General features: G+C 49.2%; 1 protein-coding gene across 2 annotated transcripts in view; it reads left to right on the top strand.

Moving 5' to 3' along the window:
- LOC144770570 (oxysterols receptor LXR-beta-like) overlaps positions 1–19,610 on the top strand; it is a 261,625-nt gene that overhangs the window by 140,060 nt on the left and 101,955 nt on the right. For both annotated transcript variants that reach the window (XM_078655205.1, XM_078655206.1), the window contains exon 8: positions 10,164–10,263. In XM_078655205.1, the coding sequence (XP_078511331.1) occupies positions 10,164–10,263 (100 nt within the window). The remainder of the gene's footprint in view (positions 1–10,163; positions 10,264–19,610) is intronic.

Consider the following 19,610-nt stretch of genomic DNA (forward strand, 5'->3'; position numbering starts at 1 on the left):
TGGCAGGCAGTAAACCAGGTGCAGTTACTGCCAGCCTTGTTTCTCATAAGCAACGACTATAAGTACAAAGTGCGTGTTTACACCCCTCTTGCAGGTTTTCAAATCACATAAATAAAAGGCATTGTCCTTTACATTACCAATAGCTCAAACTCTCACAAATGTGAGACCTATTGCATTGCAAAACTTTGATTTTAATTGCTGGCAGGAGGCATCTACACCCTCCATGTTGCTCGCCCACCTTCGCTCTGAGATGCCTTTTGTCCCACCCTCCAGGCAGCAATTTTTAAAAAGCACTATGACGTGGGTAGTGCTGAGCATATCGTTGCACTTTTTTGTGTAAAAAATGTAGCCGCACGGCTGTATAACATTGCTAAAACATTGACAGAGGCAATATATCGGATAGGTGAGACCTACTGGCTTTGCCAATGTTTGTCAATGAATTAATGGCTCTTTTAAGGATGGCTGCATGGAGGCGGACCCTTGTCACATGCAATGACGGGACGAGGGCAGGAAGCAAAGCAGTAATTTTAACTGCATCAAATGCAGTTCCCTGCTACATCATTTAGACGACCCCGCTACATAATAAGGTCTGACATTGCCACACAGTTCTAGTGCCTTAATAAAATCGGGTTCTCACAACACCTTTGCCTAAGAACAGATCTTCTTCTCAGCATTAAAGAGCTTGGTGATCACCGTTCTAAAGACCTTGAACTCCGAGCCTCCCCAGTGCACCATTCAAGCCGCCCTCCGCCCCCCCTCCCCCCCCCTACCCCCCCCATTGTGTCATGGGGATGGGGGGAGTCAAGTAGACTGGATTCTTGAAGGGGTTTGTCAGTGCCGTCACATCACCTAAAATCCAATTCACATGCATGCATTAAGTAATCTAACACAGCTTCTAAATATTTTCTTTTATGAACACAAATATTGATATCGTATAACATGTGGGCTATGCATAGGCCAAGAAGGGCTACGTGTCACGTGAAGTAGGACTTCTTGTCAGCGGTACATTAACCGTACCATCAATGACACTAGCTTATTTGCTGAAGCACTTGGCATTCTGGAGCATGTAGTTCTCTTTTCCAGTAATAGGAATGGGTCTTTAAGTATGAGAATGCCAAGTGTTGTGTGAATACTGGACATATGACCCTATGTCATGTGTGACACATTAAGTCCACAAACATATGCGTGCTTGTGCGTTTAAGATCACACACACACACACAGGCAAAACACAAATCTACAAATCCTACAATGCAAAATGTTGTTTGCTAAAAAGCCAGAACTGGATTAAAGTGTCCCACGTAAAATGTGTCAACTCGGTGACTATGTTTTCTGCAAGAGGCATGGGGCATGTGGCTCACATGTTCAGCTATCAGTTATTTCTCTGTTCTTGCAGCAGAGGACAGTGTTTCACTGCATGCCGACATGGGCTCATATGACAATGGTCAATTATTGCTAAACTGCTAGACATATTCGGTATCAGAGTTAAAATTAAAGCTTCTTGGTGAAAAGGGCTCAGTTTTCCAGCCCTAGACTTTTTTTTACAAAAATCATTGGTTTTATGGTGTTTTTGTTCCACTGGACTTACTAAAGTAAACCGGAACTAAAAGACCCAAAATACAATAAGTTGTTAAGCAAATACCCAGAAGCGGAGCACCAAGACCCTGGTGGCGCACAGCCATCTGGTAACCTTAGTAAAAATAAATGTTGTTGCTGTTTTCAGATTATTTGGAAGACCCACCTCATCACGATTGCGAACTGTTTGCATGACGTATCTGGTTTTGACCACTTAATGGTGTAGAAATCCAGGAGCCTGGTCTTCAGAACTGTCTCTTTAACAATCCGGTGCATGTTGTAGTGCGTTGGGTCCAGGTATGCTTTGCGGCCTAGCGTAGCGCGTTCAGGAGACACACACTGACAATGGTGCTCATCTTGGGCTTGGCCGAAAGTCACATGCGACCTGGGCCCATTTATTTATATCCTCGGACCGAGCCCAGTCACGAGGGGTGCTGCAGAGATACATTGTTGTGGAGCAGCCGGATGGCTCTCTACAAACCTGACAAACTGAAGGTACTTTCATCTGCCGTGTGCGGTAAGGACAGTCTAATGCACAGGCCCGCCCATATGTCACACTCTCAGCAAGTGCACAGCCCCTCTCCCCACACATGACCCGATGCAACCTTTACATGAACCATCCATGAGCCAGGTGATGGATAAGGCTTCTTCACGCCTGTTTACCTTCATGTTTATTCCTCTTCGCCCTTCTCTTTGAGCCCGGCCGCTGTTGTGATACAAGCATTTGCAATTCAATCGGTCTCGCATTTGCGAGAGTTTACGCTATTTGCATTGTAAATGACAATGCCTTTTATTTATGTTTTAAAAACCAACACATAAATAAAAGGTATTGGGCCATATATATCAAAAAAGTATTGCGATTCTCAAATTCCGATTTTTAGCAAATCGCAATTAGAGAATCACAAAATGCAGTGTATGTAGGATTTGCAAAAATGTTTGCGAATCTTGCATATTCCTTATTTGCGAATTGCAAATTGAAATTCGCAAATAAGGAATACCTTCCCATTCATTCCTATGGGCTAGGAGGCCCATAGGAATGAATGGGAAGATATTCTCAATTTGTGGCACTTATGGCACTTTAAAAAAATCTAAAAAATCTAAAAAGTGCTTTTTTAAAGAAAATCGCAAATTATCACCAACTTGAAGTTGGTGGTAGTTTGCTATTCCTTAAGGCCAAATAGCAAATTTCTGGTGCTTCCAGAAATGCATTTAAGGAATCACAATTTGCAATTCCATTAATTGCATTAGAAAAATAGAGATTTGCAAATTTTGCAATTCTCTATTTTGCGATGGCCTTTTGGGATGATAGACCCCAAAAGGCTTTTTCCATTTCACAAACTGGCTTCTTCTGAGAATCTGCCCGTTTGCAAATGGGAAAAAGGCTTGATATATATAGCCCCTTGTCATTTAACAATACCAACAGCTCAAAGTCTTGCAAATGCACGACCTATTGAATTGCAAATGCTTGTTGTGCTTGCGGCTGCCTCCTGACTCTCTCCTGTAGTGTTGCCAAAGTTTAGAACGAGTCCACTAATTAAAAATGCACAGGGGAGAATCTGCCGCCACCCCAGTGTGCGTGGTGCAGATGGTTAGAACTGGCTTGCACCAGTTGAACGTGAAGGAGTTAATAAAAAGCCCGAGGCTCCAGGCATAGTTCAGTGATCTAGCCACCATGGTGCTAGTGGATACGTGTATTTATTGTTACGCTCTGCATTAGGCCCTACCACCGACACCACATTGGCAACGAGGTGGCCCCTACCCTTCAGTGTGTTTCTCCACAGTTGCATCCGGCAGCACCTGTGTGGCCCCACTCACAGGCACCGTTGTATTTCTGCTGCCTCGCGTTTGTCCTAAGACACAGCGCGAGGGAGCGCGGCCTGCTTCCAGCCTGTCTACCCTACGTGGGCAAGACCGCCGGAGCAGGGACTACGCTGCAACAGGTACCACCAACCACCAGCGCCCACTCGCTCCGTTCAATGCAAGGAGCGGCACTCGCCTCACAGCCGTAACACACCCTGCCAGAGCTGCGCTGCCACTGCCACACGCAGCACGACTATCCCCTACACCACGCGGAGCCTTAGTCTTCCCCTGGGGACACGGTCATCATATGCCTCCACCGCTGCACAACTGAAAAGAAAGAAAAAAGAGGCAAATAAGGAACAAGCAAGCAGCTTTGTTTGGAGGAAAAAAAGGGACAAATAAAGAACAAGCAAGCAGGTTAGGGGAAGAAAGGCAACTCCATTTCCCAGAGACACCAAGGAAGAGGCTCTGCATCAAGCCTGCGAGAGCCAAAGTGAGGTACCTGCCTCAAGTACAACCCACACCCCACAGTGTCCAGCCAGAACACCTTCAGTGCTCTGCACAGCCGCTACTGCCATATTGCGCACCCAAGTCTGGGCCCTGGCCCTGCCAACCTGATAGCACTGCTCCCTCCTCAGCCACCCTTGCTCTCATGGCATCGATCCCGCCGCTAGAGCCCTTCACCATCACAGGGGCCCCGCCCTCCCAAGCAGCACAATAGAAGGCGTGGGTTGGACACCTGTAGACTACTTCGAAGCATCTGAAATTCCAAATGCACGCAGCCGCCCAATGCTTCTTCACTTGGGCGGGGCCGACATCCACAAGCTCTCAAAGACCGTGCAAGAAGCAGGAGCCCCGCAAAACTACGCCACCATGCGAGATGCCATCACGGCGCACTTTGAGCCGTACTCCAACCCTGACTATGAGCGGTTTCACCTCCGCCAAGCACGGCAGCTGCCACATGAGTTGGTAGATGTTTTCTATGGGTGACTGAGAGAGCTAGCCAGCACCTGTACTCTCCCAGACGAAGATGACGAAGTCTGGGCACAGTTCATTCAGTGGTGTGCTTCTCTCAAACTGCGCGAGCGCATCCTGCAAGAACACAACATACCTATGAGTGACATCTTGACGCTGGAGCTTACCAAAGTGCTGTCCAAGGCTCAGGCTGCCCACATTGACCCCCCACTCCTCAGCCCCCATCAATGAAGAGCCGGTCAACATCATCCAAGCCAAACCGTGGGGAGACAAGCCGAAGTCCACCAATCCATCACCAGGACAGCTGCTCTTTTAAAGATGAGCAGAAAAATAGTTGTTTAATAATTCAATACATGTTTAAAACAACTAATACCTGCACCCAAACAATTCTTAAAGCTTTAGTTGTCACACTTGTAGCAGTGTGATGGTTAGTAGTTGTGTAAGCTCTGACATTAGCAGCGCTGGCAGTGGCAGTATGTGGTGCAACCTGCAGTGGCCTCATCACGAGGGCTCCAGCACTTATTTATTTACAAATCAAGCACTGCCTGCCAGCGCTTCGCGGCACCAACGTGCAAGTCTACTCTTTTGGCAACGGCTTACCGCTGAGCCTGTGTGGCGTGTTTCAAGCAAATCTTTCTCATGACGCCACCCATCAACAGGCCATGCGGTCTACGTGTTGCAAGAAGGGTCAGGGTTCCTACCCAGCTGCCGCACCGCTCAGGACCTCAACCTCATACAATTCACATTTGACGTGCACACCCTCGACCGCCTGCTACAGGACTTCATCGTGGTTTGAGGGAATCAGGTGCTTAAAAGGACCGGCCATCCAGTAGCACATTGATAAGTCAGTTGCCCCGATATCACTCAGGCACAGGAGGATCGCTTTTCATCTCCGACCCAAGGAGGACGCCGAACTTTGTCGTCTTTAAAAAGCAGGCATCATCGAACGGGTATGAGGACCAACACCGTGAGTGTACACCATTGTGGTGGCGAAGAAGCCCAAACAAGCTGACACTGTGCGCATCTGTGTGGACAGGAGAATCCCGGATTTGGCAATCAAGCGAGAGCGCCACCTCACGCCGACATTAGACGATATCATTGGCGAATTAGCAAGTTCCAAATGGTTCTCCAAGATGGATCTTCGGTCCAGCTACCATCAAATACCTTTACACCCCGATTCCTGTCCCATCAGCACCTTCTCGACCCATTTGGGACTAGGAGGTACCTAAGGCTTAACTTCAGCATCTCCAACTCAGCCGAAGACTTCCAGAACATTCATAAGCGTCCTCCATGACCTGCAAGGGGTACTCGGCGTGAGCAACGACATCCTGGTCCATGCTTCCACGTTAGAAGAATATCTAACTCGCCTTCAAGCTGTGTTCTCACGGCTCAAAGAAAGAGGACTCCCACTACACCGGGAGAAGTGCAATTTCCTACGAACTGACATCAGTTTCTTTGGCTACCGCTTCTCAAACAAAGACATTGGTCCCCAACCCCGACAAAGTGAAGGACATTCAAGAAGCACCCGCTCCAGCGTCAGTGTCAGGGTCCGGAGTCGGCAGCTTCCTAGGTATGGTAAACTACTGCACACGATTTATCAAGAACCTGGCAGAACTCACCTGCCCGCTCAGGGACCCGACCAATACCACCAGCCATTGGGGACCCGAACAAGAAGAATCATTTCAACAGACCAAGGCTTCCCTATCTGCGGATACCTCCCTGGTATACTTTGATCCCCGGAAAGAATCAAAACTGGTGGTAGATGCTAGCTCCACTGGCCTGGGCAAGTCCTAGCCCAGAGAAAAGACTGTGGCGAATTGCCTCTGGTCGCCTAAGCTAGCTGCTCTCTCACACCAAAGGAGCCGCAGTGCTCACAGATGGAGCGGGAGGCGATTGCAATTCTATGGGGATTTCGGCACTTCCACATTTACTTATACGGACACCCTTTTGTTGTCATCACAGACTCCAAGCCTTTGGTCCTTCTATTCCACGGCTCCTCATCACGACCCTCTCCAAGGATCAAGAAGTGGATCTTGCAACTGCAAGAGTTCCAAATCACAGTTGAGTACCGACCTGGCACCTGAAATCCCGCCTACTTCCTGTCCAGGCATGCCCGACCTGTCACGGCCCCTGAAGCCGCAGAAGCTACTGCCACGGAAGTCTATGTGAGGATGATCGTGGAAAGATCCAGGCCCCATACAATCTCCCTAGATGTTATTGCAGTCACGCAGCGTGACGACTGCTTACAGATCGCCATCGAAGCTATCACCTCTGGAGACTGGCGTGAGCTTCAAAGTCCAACACCACTCGGCACGGAAACGGCCCAGTCAATTTTGAAAGCCCTATACCAAGTTTGCCAAGAATTGCCTGTGACCACCGATGGCTGTCTCCTTAGAGGCCCGTGACTCGTGTTGCCTGAAGACCTTGCGCAAAAAGCTTCACTCCTAACGCATCGAGCTCTTCAAGGAATTGTTAAGTCCAAAAACAGACTCCGGAGTATGATTCTTGGGCTTCGACCAAAAAGTAGAAACAATTGTGTGGCACTGTCCTGTCTGCCTTGCCACAGTCCCACTGGATCGGCCAGCACCAGTCATCATCAATGCAACACCCAGTATCCCATTGAAGAGAGTGAGCACTGATTTCGGTAGCTTGCGGGAGGAAGGCATATGCTAGTCGTGGTGGATGACTACCTCGCGCTACCCAGAAGTAGAGGTAATGGCGACCACATCTGCAACAGAAGTGATCCAGAAACTAGGAAAGCTCCTAGCTAACCATGGGCTGTTCGGTGAGATCCGTACCGACAACGGACCTCCATTCAACAGCTCTGAACTGATGGACTACCTGGTATCCCACAACATCAAGCACCACCGGATAACCCCTTGGTGGCCCCAAGCCAACAGAGAGGTAGAGCGCCTGATGAGAACCCTCATTAAGACAATCAGGATCGCAATAGCGGAGAATCGCAATCTAGAACATGCGCTGTACCATTTCTTAAGGGAATACCGGCTCACGCCTCACTGCACCACCGGCATTTCCCTGAGCAAGCTGTGTTTTGGCAGATTGGTGACTGATACCATCCCACATCACCTGGTGTGGGGAGAAGCACCTAATCCTCCGATCAATCAGTCTCACAGAGGGCCCGTACAAATGAAGACGCCTCCCAGAAAAGACACACTCTAGACCGTCACATCCTAGTGGGCGACCAAGTACTAGTACAAGATTGCCTACCCGGCGGGAATTTCAGACTGCCTTTTTAATTGAATCCCTGGGTGGTTGTAGAGGTCAAGGGCACAAAAGTGACAGCACAAAGAGGACAAGAAAGAGTGACAAGAAACATCTCTCAGTTCAAGAAAGTCCCAGAGAACTGCTCCCACGAATTTCCTGCAACAGGCCTGCCTAGAAGCACTGCTGCCCTGGCCCTCAACGTACAAACGGGGAAGGTAATCTGCCGCCGGATCCAGACACCCTCTCAGAGGACCTAACTGCAACACCCTCTTTTGGCGTCACCCCAGACTCAGAGCCTGGGCTGCCAGGTACGATGGTTCAGGAGCCAAGGAAATGGAGTGACAAGACGTGACTCAGCCAACACCCCCAGTGAGGGCTAGCCAAGGGCACTGTGAACTACAGTCACACACGAAACCATCCCAAAGGTATAAAGACTTTGAATCCGATTGAACGAAGGTGACTGGCAAGCGTGCAGCAGTTAACAGGTACCGGAGTATCCTGAGACCAAGTAAGCAAATGTTACAATGTGTGTATTACGAACTGGGACTGCCCTGAGAACTCCAAATTTGGTTGAGTTTTCGGTTTCCCCTGTTGGGTTCCTTTTATTCTTGACTTTTCTTGGTAAAGGAGGAATGTAGTGTTGCCAAAGTTTAGGACGAGTCCACTAATTATAAATGCACAGGGGGAAGCGACCACGACCCCTATATACGTGGTGCAGATGGTTAGAACTGGCGTGCACCAGTTGAACGTGAAGGAGTTAATAAAAAATCCCGGTGTTCCGGGCGTGGTTCAGTGATCTGGCCACTATGGTACTAGTGGCTACGAGTGTTTTTTGTTGCGCTCTGCATTAGGCCCTACCATCGACACCACATCCCCTATACCTAAGCTACTCTTTAGGTTTCAGAGCTTAGGGGGAGGGGTGGGGTAGGGGCTGAGCCTTTTTCCAGCGCCGCTGCTCTGTTTCCCCACCTCTTCCTTGCACTTCCAGGCTGTATCGGCGATGGTAAATGAATACCAAAGACCTTATTGAACAGTCGTTTTTCAGGAAAAATAGCGTAGAAATGTACATAGTCATGTATTTTGAGAAATGACATTCACATGATATGGTTCAGCTGTTAGAGCTGCCGACTTGGGAGCTGGGGACCAGTGTACGAGCCTCGGCGTCGGCTCCCTTCATCTCCTGCCGGGATCTAAACAATTTTAAAAAAAATAAACAGCATCAAGTAGTGTTGGTGGGTGGGTGAGGAGAGAAAAAAACACGGTTGGGGCGGGCAAGCAGCAAACCATCTGAAACAAAGGGTGCCGGAGCAATTCTAAGTAAACATAACAGGGGAGGGGGAAGTGCAGGAACAGATGCCCTTGGGAGCATCCTGATGAGTAGGAAAGCAAGAAACGTAAATGCCAAGCGTGATAGGCAGGAAACAGCTGGCTTCCCTGAGTGCTGTGTACATTAAGTAAGTAGTTCTCCGAACTGTTAATGAAAGGTACGGAGTAAATACACATGTAAGAGGGCCAGTCCTCATTGGAGGCAAAAGAAGATAGGGAGGTGCTAGGGGGGACTAAAAAGCCTAATAACAAATCAGAAGCCAACATTTACAAAGGGCAATGATGCATGCCAATGAAAAATATGGTTGAAAAGTGGGCAGAGTTTCAAGTCCATACCTGAATACAGCATGTCTCAAAGAGACAGCACAAGCGCTGCCTAGGAGAGACCTAAAATGAAAAGGGCTTACCTTAAGCTGCTTAGCGCCTCGGTCTTCCCCTGCTTCCTGGTTCCAGCAGACACTGGGACAGCAGCAGAGACTCCCTGTGCAATCCCTGCTCTGCTCTCTTTCTTTGAGAGCAGCAGGGGGATTAGCCTGAGCGGGCTGGTTTAATGCTCGCTGTTTCTCCAACCCAGCTGTGCAATGCAGCTGGCTTGGAGAAACCTAACTGCGCATGTGTGTTTGGCCGGCTTAAGATGGCCGGCCAAACACACATGCGCCTCTCCCATGGCCCGGCCCGCCGCTCCCTACACACACTGGCTCTCCCAGCAGCTGAAAAATAAATAAAACAATAATAACATATTGTTTTATTTTTCAGCTGCTGGCTCTGAGCCAGTGGGGCAACGCTCCTCAGCCATTGCGGAGCAGCTGCCCCCGCATTTGTATGTTTCCTGTTGCAGTTTGATCTTTGGGAGGCTTGCAGGAAGGTCTCCTAATATTCTCATAGAGGTATGGTCTCTTTAAGAAGTGCTGCATTGTGTGTGCTTTCCCATTGTCATTTGCTTGTGTCTAGCAACAGCGGTCAATTTTTGGCCTCTTGATGTACACTGCCTCTTCTGTCCCCTCATTCTCGGTGTAACAAATGTCACATGCTGTTACAGAAATGGAACAGGAGAAAAATCGACTCGTAGTGCCTGAGATTGGATGTGACTTGTGTTGTATGAGATCAGAAACTGTTTTGGCTGCTTAGGGTCAGATCTTGGTTAGGGTTCCTCTGTAAGAAAATTATGTTTGATGGAATCGCTGATGGTCAGAAGCCACTCGGTTTACCATAGTTGGAAGCCTGCTTACATCTCCATTTGCATACATATTTTTTTATTTTGACAGATCATGCTGCTGGAAACTGCCAGACGTTATAACCATGAGACAGAATGCATCACATTCCTCAAGGACTTCACCTACAGCAAAGATGATTTTCATAGGGCAGGTAAGCAAATGCATACTAAAGAGGTTTCATCATGACAATAGGTTGGTATAATCTGCTCCTGAAAGCTGAAGAAAGACTATAGCCCAAGGACTATTTTATAGAGGCACTGCACAGTAGTCTAAGTAATATTTCTCAGAGAGTTCAGGGATTGCAACAAAAGATGATTTATTCATAACGGTGATGGCCTTGAGCTTGAGGAGGGGAGTCTCTTTTGGATAGGTGGCCTGCTGCTTGAGGAAATTTGGTCAGGTGCAGAGACTCCAACCTATAGAGATAGCGCAAAGCAGCTAATGTATTAAAGTCCAAGGAGACTCTGCTTGGCGAGGAACAGCAGCCGCAGGAGTCACTGACAGTTTGACTAATAGTAACTGCCCTCCATGAACTGAATCCCCACTGGTCAATTCACAGGCACTAGAACTTTAATTGGAATGATTTCCCCTTTTCTTTATTGAACACCACCTTTTGTCAGAAGCAATCCAACTTTAAATGGAATGCTAAGTTTTGGGGCATTTGGCAGATTTAATGCACCTGAGGCTTAAACCCCCTGTTTGGTTCTCTTGGCAGCCAAAGCCGAGCCAGAAATGAGACTAGGGTCATACAAATAAAAGAATGGCTTACTTTAAATTTGTTCAGAAAATCATTATTATTTAGTAGCAAACACCTTAGGTTTAAAGCACTTCTCAAAATGGATTTGTGTAAAATGTATCTTGGGAGTTACTTGGGGATAATTAAATTGATCTACCGAAGGTCATAGTCGATGGTGATCAGTTTCTGTAGTAGGCGATCTCTGTGTATAGTCATAATCTAGTGAATAGTCCCGCCCATGTGCGGGGACCCCGGAGCAATCAAAAATAATCTCTTAAGCTGTCTTCTTTGCAGTCCTGCGTAGAAACTTAAGAGAAAATAAAGTGAAAAGGATAGCCAAATAAAATCAAATTTTACACATATTGCCAAGTTTCACCCATAGAGAAACTTCCCTTCACCAAAATCCTTGAAATGATCGAGAGGAAGGGTTGGACAGACAAGCCCCCATAGGCTGCCATTATGTTTCTGAAAAAAGGGATATTGTGCCTTTAAGGAACTCTCCAGAGACCCTCGGTATCCCAGGATGCATAGCCCAAATCCTTTTACTTTCAGTTCTTTATTCCGGCTCCTGCTAGCAGGACCCTGGAGCATTGAGCTCTCCCTTTTTGGGTATTTCTTCAATTTTTGGCACTTTTCCAGTGTTTTGAGTGTTTCACTCGACATCTGGGGTCTTCCTCTTCCATTTGCTGTGTTTTTTAACCAGTTTTACCACCTCTTTCTGACGAAAATGCCAGCTTTATTCAACAGGTGCCTTGAGTGTGGTAGGAAGAAGGCTAAATCTGAACCCCACAGAGTATGCATACTCTGTCTCCCTGACTCCTGTGATATCTGTCACTCTTTCTCCAGGAGGACCCTGCGTGACAGGTAGAAGATTCGTCTCCAAGGCCTGGAGCAGAGGAGACATAAAGAACCAGGTGGGACTATGGAGGGACTCAGTCACCGTCCTCTGCCCGTGCTTCAGCCTCTGGTGGGCTCCCCAGTCAAGAAAAGGCACAGATCCCAGTCAACGTCGATAGCTTCGACATCGGCGTCGAGAGGTATGACCACCATCTGCTCCCCGTCGACCCAGAGCTCTGGGTCCAAGCGGCGTCGCCGTTCGACGTCGAGGGGCAGGACGTCGAGACCTCGGACGAGGTCGACGTTGAGGACTTCACCGGCGTCGACACACCATCGAAGTCTAGATGAGTCCAGGAGTCGACGTCGAGGAGTGCATCGACGTCGAGAAGTAGAAAGTTGTAGAGGTCGACGTCTAGGAAGGAAAAATCGACGTGGAGAAGACGTTCAAGGACCAGGACAGTGTCCCCTGCCTCATTGGTCAGTCTGTCGTCTTCACCGGCGAGCTCCCGGTCGCGGCACCGCCGGCGCTCGGCCGAAAAGTGGTCTGCCTCCAGAACATCTTCTTCGAGGCCTGCTCAGAAGAAGAGGACAGTGGTGAGGTCATCGGAATCGGAGTATTCACGGACCTACTCACCTTCTAGGCCCAGGACGCCTACGCCTCCTCCACTGCCTCCGAGGATGCCTCCGCAGCTTCCTCCTCCTACTCCTCCACTTCCACCGCCTCCTACACCGCTCCTGCCTCCTCTTCCACTGCCTCCCCGACCTCCACAACCTCGGCCTAAAGTTCCGGCTCCGACTCCTCCGCTTCTGCCTCCTCCAAGACCGGCGGCTCCGGCGAAGCCCAGGAGATCTAGATCAAGGACTAGAGGAAGGGATCACAGTCTCAGTAGACACCGCTCCTCCACAGGGTCCCGTCATCTCCATCGGAGGGACAGGTCGCGGTCCCGTTACACGGGCTCCTCGAGTGACAGGAGATATTCTCCAACATTATCGGATTCCCCTCCTACGAGAGTGTCACCTGTGGACGACATTTGACATTTCAGGAGGTCGTGCTGAGGGGGGCAGCGAAGTTAGGGATCACCTTGACGGTACCCACACCATCTACCTCTGTGATCTTTGAGACTTTGCACAAACGCCATCTCTCTCGACCGTTGTTGCCCTTGGTGCCAGGACTGGAGGAACCGGCCATGGAGCTGTTTCTGACCCCAGCTTCTGTGAAGTCTGCTCCATCTCGGCTGCAAAAGAAGTACAGGCAACCCGGATTCTGATCCGGCGTTCTTGAGGTCAGATCCTGTACCGGATTCTGTCATGGTGACAGCAGCCAAGAAACAGCATGCTACTGCTCCGTCTTCTACGGAGCCTCCGGACAAGGAGAGCCGTCAGATGGACTCAGCCGGACGGAAGGTTTGCAATACGGCTGCCACATCAATGAAAACGGCGAGTGCCTCAGCGCTCTTGGGTCGCTATGACCGTGCTTTGTGGGAGTCTCTGCAACAGTTTATTGAGCTCCTCCCGAGGAATAGGAGGGAAGACTTCCAGGAGATATTGAACGAGGGCATGATGGTCTCCAATCAAGTCATCAGCTCTGCGGCGGACGCCTGTCTCCTGGCGGCTCATGTTTATTGCCATGGCATTAATTTAAGACGCCATTCCTGGTTGCGCCTTACCTCTCTCAAACAGGAGGCGCAGCAGAAAGTCGCAAATTTGCCGTTCTCTGGATCAACGCACTTCGGGACGCATGCGGATGAGGAGGTGGCCCCCATGAAGGCAGAAGTAGATATATTGAAGGCCGTTGGTTTGGAGAAACCAAAGGAACAACGGAAGTCCTTCCGTCCGTTCCAGAGGAGGTATGGTTCCCAGAAGCGAGGACAAGGTCGTCAAGCTGGCCAGCAGCAACAACAGCAGCAGCAGTACCAGTGGCAGCCTTTCCAGAAGCGTCAGAGGGGCAGAGGCGGCCAGCAGTCCTCCTCGGCGAACAAGGGCCTGGCTGGGTCTAAGCCCTGAGGTGCTACTTCCCCTTCGTCCGTTACCCGCTCCGGTGGAGGGAAGCATACAAAATTACCTGGCAGAGTGGAGAAAAATTACTCAGGACAAGTGGGTGCTGAATATTGTTTGCAATGGATACAGACTTCGTTTTGTCAGCCTTCCTCCAGCAATTCCACCGGTTCGCTCGCAGTTCCAGCTGCGCGAGCTCCAAGCGGAGGCCGATACCCTGTTAAGAAAAAGGGCGATAGAAGACGTCCCTTTGTCTCAAAGGGGAAAGGGTCTTTACTCATGGTTCTTCCTGGTGCGCAAGAAGGACAAGAACGAGTTCAGGCCCATTCTGGATTTGCGACAAGCAAACAAATGGGTTCGCAGAGAGAAATTTTGCATGCTGTCTTTGCACAAGATTTATTCTCAGCTGCAAAGAGGAGACTGGCTTTGCGCAATAGATCTACAGGATGCGTACTTCCATGTGCCCATTGCACGGAAACACCGGAAGTTCCTGCGCTTTCTAGTCGGCACCAATCACTATCAGTACACCGTACTACCGTTTGGACTGATGTCTGCACCCAGGACTTTCTCAAAATGCATGGCAGTGGTGGCAGCGCACCTGAGAAAGAACAATGTGTTTGTCTACCCGTACCTGGACGCCTGGTTGATCAAAGCCTCCACCTTCCAGGAAGCGCAATTGCTCTTCAACAGGATGGCCGTTCTGTTGAACCAACTGGGGTTGCACATAAACATGTCCAAGTCTGTTCCGACACCTGTCCAGTGCCTACAGTGCTTGGGAGCCTCCATTGATACTCTTTCAGCAAGCGTGTCTCCTTCGGAGGAGCGACGCTTATCGATTCTTCGGAAGGCTCAGGTTCTCCTAGCTGTTCCATCTACGACAGTGAGGACGGTGTCTTCTCTACTGGGGTCGATGGCCTCTTGCATCTTCCTCACGCCTCACGCACGCCTTCATATGAGGCCGCTGCAGGAATGTCTGGAGGATCAGTGGGACCAGAAGCGGGGGAGCTGGGACGACAGGATCCGGATGTCCCTTAACGCTCAACAGTCCCTGAGATGGTGGTGCTCCGCCGAGAATCTCCTCAAGGGGGTTCCATTCCACAAGGACATTCCCATTCAGACTATCGTCACGGATGCTTCTCTCCACGGCTGGGGAGCGCATTCAGACCATCTACAGATCCAGGGAACATGGTCCCCGGTGGAATCCACGTATCACATCAATTTCCTAGAACTCCGAGCTGTTCACTTGGCACTGAAGGCCTTTCATCCATCCTTCGAGACCAACTCCTTGCTTGTACAGACGGACAATACGACCACAATGTATTACCTCAACAAGCAGGGGGCTCGAGATCGCGCACACGGTCACAAGAAGCGCAGGCGATCTGGCACTGGCTGCTAGCCAGAGGACTGACGATAACGGCTACCCATCTGCCAGGTGTGTAGAATGCTCAAGCGGATGCACTGAGCAGATTGGTGCAAGAAAACCACGAGTGGGTCCTAAACGACGAGGTGCTAGGAAACATCTTCGACAGGTGGGGCACTCCAGACGTAGATCTGTTCGCCACTGCCGAAAACAGAAAATGCCAAGACTTCGCCTCCAGTACTACCAACCGGGGACTCTGGGGAACGTGCTATGGATCAGCTGGTCAAACGGCTTTCTGTACGCTTTTCCGCCCATTCCCCTGATTCCGGCGGTACTCATCAAGCTGCCCCAGTCCAGAGCACGGATGATCCTCATTGCTCCGGAGTGGCCCTGACAGTGGTGCTTCACGGACCTGCTTCACAGGTCTCTTCTTCCCCACATGCGGCTACCGTGTCGGCCGGACCTTCTCACAAAGTTCGGGGGGCAGATGGTACACCCCAACCTCTCCTCGTTGAGCTTGGCAGCATGGCTCCTGAGATAGTGCAATATGGGCACCTGAATCTGCCTGACGATTGCATGGATATACTCAAGGAGGCTAAGCGACCTTCCACTAGGACTTCCTATGCCTACAAGTAGAAGAGGTTCTGCATCTGGTGCACTTTCAAGAACTATGATCCAACGACCTGCAAGGAAGATGTCATACTTCCATACCTTTTGCATTTGGCTCAATCTGGCCTTAATTTTCATTCTATTAAGGTTCTGCTCGCAGCATTAACTGAGTATAGGAAATGCCCTTCACAGACATCCCTCTTCCAGATTCCTGTGATTAAAGATTTTTTGGAAGGATTGAAGAAAGTGTTTCCTCCTGTTCGGCATCCTTCGCCTTCATGGGAGCTGAAAATGGTGCTGTCCAGGTTGATGAAGGAACGTTTAGAACCTATTCATAAGGCTACACTACAGCACTTATCATGGAAGGCGGCTTTCGTCGTGGCTATTACATCGGCCCGCAGGGTGAGTGAGATTCAGGCATTGTGTTGCCAAGAACCTTATACTGTATTTCATGCTGCTAAGGTTGTGATGCGTACTCATCCTAAGTTCCTTCCTAAGGTGATTTCTGATTTCCATGTCAATCAGACTATAACTTTACCTACGTTTTTCCAAAATCCTTCCACTCCAGCGGAAAGGTCTCTTCATTCCCTGGATGTCAGAAGGGTGTTGAAATTCTACTTGGATAAAACCAAGGACATTCGTAGGTCAGACCAATTGTTTGTCAACTATGGGTCGGTCAGGGCTGGTCTTGCCACCTCAAAACAGTCCATCTCGAGGTGGATTGTGTCCTGTATAGTTATGTTATCAGAAAGCTAACAAGACCTTAGGGGGTAAGCCTAAGGCTCATTCTACCAGGGGCAAAGCAGCTACAACGGCTTTGCTACGTAATGTTCCCATTGTAGATATCTGGAGGGCTGCCACTTGGAAGTCGGTCCATACCTTTGCTAAACACTACTGTCTGGACTCTGATGCCAGGGCAGATGCTCAGGTTGGGCACGCTTCGTTGAGAAATCTGTTTGCACAGTAGTGGTGTTGTCTTTTTCCTCCACCGCCTGATTGGTTTGTTGGGATGGGCTTGCCATTCTATTCACTAGATTATGACTATACAAAGAGATACCCTACTACAGAAGGAGTAGTTTCTGTCCTGTAACTCCAGTTGTGTAGTAGGGGTATCGAGGCATGTGGACTGCTGAATTCATATCTTAGCATAGATCGCCGCCTAGTGTTGGGTCCGGATGTTTGCACCTTGTTGTCTTGGAAGAGTCTTCGAAGTATCAAGAGGTAGGTGACTCCTCCCCTGGACTACAGTGCGCATGGGCATTTTCTCCATCTTCAGATTGTTTTTTTCCACCATTGGGTTCGGATGCACTTTGGCAACTCCAACTTCGGGACCGAAGTTTTTCAACTTTCGAACGCTAAAACTTTATACTTTCGATGGTATTGTTTCCGCTCTGTATCCCTCGACTCGACAAAACTTCCTTTTCTCTCCGGTCGTTGACGCGGGGCGTTGGGCCTTTTCAACGCCACGTGGACCTTCTGCTGATGGAAAGGACCCCTTTCAAAAAATGCCCAGAGTGTGGAGCCTAATTTCCACACAGCGACAACAGGTGCCTCTCTCCGGAGCACAACGAAGAAAACTGTCCAACTTGTGCTCTGTTCCGGTCCAAAAAGACTATCCGGAACCAAAAAGCTGCTCGACTAGAAATACCGCGGCAGGCACCAGAGCCGGAAAACATTTTCGAGGACTCTGATGACCAGATCACACCAGGGCAAACTGTGAATACCAAAGCCCCTACCCCGCCTCCACCTCCACATAAGGCTCCGGTCAAAGCATCGCCCAAAAGCTTTAGCCGCGACCGAAACACCGCATCGGAAGCCCCGCCTTCCGGCTCGGCTCCGAAGACTACACCCAAGTCTTCCGGTACCCCTGGACTGAGTAAAGCCACCCAACCCCAAAAGGTCGTCGACCCCAGTAAAGTCGTCAATCCGAAAAAGGCAATCGAACCAAAAAAGGCCTACGAGCCAAAGAAAGCCTTCGAGCCGAAAAGGCCCATTGAACAGAAGAAGGTCGTCGAGCCGAAAAAAGCCGTTGACCCGAAAAAGGTCATCGAACCGAAGAAGGTCGTCGAACCGAAGAAGGTCGTCGAGCCAAAAAAGGCTGTAAAACCGAAAAAGGTTGCCGAGCCGAAAAAAGCCGTCATGCAAGACCAAGCTGTCGAGCCGAAAAAGTTTGTCGAGCCGAAACAGGTCGTCGACCCGGAAAAGGCCGTCGAACTGAAAAAAGGCGTTGAGCCGAAAAAGCCCGTCGACCCTAAGAAGGCTTTACATCATAAAAACGTCCAGCCTAAAGAGACACTCGACCCGAAAAAAGCCATACAGCCGGAAAAGGCAACATCTTCGGCGCCACGGACAGGGGAGGAAGAACTCTTTCACCCAGATCCACAACAAAGACTGTATATAGACCCTGAAACAGGACATATAGTCTACAATACAAACAAAGAAGACTGGACACTGAATCTCCTTCTCCTGTTCCTCCTAAGAAAAAGGATTTTGGCACACCCCCTTCAAGACCTTACACACCTCCTTTCATTCCCAACATGCCTTATGTTCCATATTCTCCTTCACTTGTAGATTATGATCAGGAAGAAGACATGGGGGAAGATCCTCAAGATGATTTTATACCACCTGATGATCCAGGGAACCCAGATGACACACGGAGTTACCATAATGACCCTGATGACACAGATTACACACAGCCCATACCCGATCCCACTCCATACCCCACAAAGCCGTCTCCTACTGACGACACTGTCGCTTTTAACCAATTAGTGGACAGAGCAGCTCAGTATCATGGTGTACACATGCACACTGACCCTATAGTGGAGGATTTCCGATTTAACACCTTCCCAACATCAGAGAAGAGTGTACGTGTACTCCCTATGCTAAAAGGGGTACTAAAGCACGCACCAGACATATTTAAAGACCCAGCCAGGGCACGTGTCCTCAATCCAAGAATTGAAAGAAATATAAACTGACCCCTACAGACCCTCTTATATCAGGTCTCAAATACCACTAGACTCCCTAGTTGTGTCTAACGCTAGGAAAAGAGCAAACTCACAAACAACGGGTGATGCTCCCCCTCCTGACAAGGAGTCAAAAATTCTAGCAGCATCAGGGAAAAGAGTGGCCTCTCAGGCAGCAAATACCTGGAGGATTGCCAATACACAAGCTCTCCTAGCATGCTATGACAGAGCACACTATGACAAACTGGAGGGATTACTACAACACCTACCAGAACCCTATAAGGCAAAAGCTAATGACCTAATACAGGAAGGGAAATTCATTAGTAACTCATCCATAAAATGCGCCCTTGATGTAGCTGATACAGCCACTAGGTCTGTCAACCCTAGTGTATTGCTACGCCGGCATGCCTGGCTTTGCATTTCAGGTTTTAAAAATGAAGTGCAATCTACCATACTCAATCAACCTATTAACCAGGATTTCCTATTTGGACCTGCGGTGGATACCATCTTAGAAAAGATGAAAAAAGACACTGACACTGCTAAGTCCATGGGTGCACTTCAATTGCAACAGTCTAGGAGCTCTTTACGTCGCACCTCCTTTCGAGGCTCAGGCAGAGGCAACACATCACAAACATCTTCATCATTTAAAAGCACTACACAAGGCACCTTTAATAAAGGCTCCAATAGAGGAGGTTATAGAGGAAACAATAACAAGGGCAGAGGGCGTGGTAATAATAACACCCGAGCCTCCACCGCCACCAAACAGTGACTTTCTCACACTCCCTCCAGACCACTTAACACCAGTCGGAGGAAGATTAACACAATTCCTACCAGTCTGGAATGCCATTACTACAGACAGGTGGGTGAGACAAATTATCCAGTATGGTTACTGCCTGGAACTCAAATCTACTCCACCCAACATGCCACCCAAACACCGTCCAATGTCCAAAGAACACATCACGCTGTTACAACAGGAGGTGAAATGCATGCTAGAAAAA

This window comes from Lissotriton helveticus, chromosome 7 (genome assembly GCF_964261635.1).
Source record: "Lissotriton helveticus chromosome 7, aLisHel1.1, whole genome shotgun sequence".
Lineage (NCBI taxonomy): Eukaryota > Metazoa > Chordata > Amphibia > Caudata > Salamandridae > Lissotriton > Lissotriton helveticus.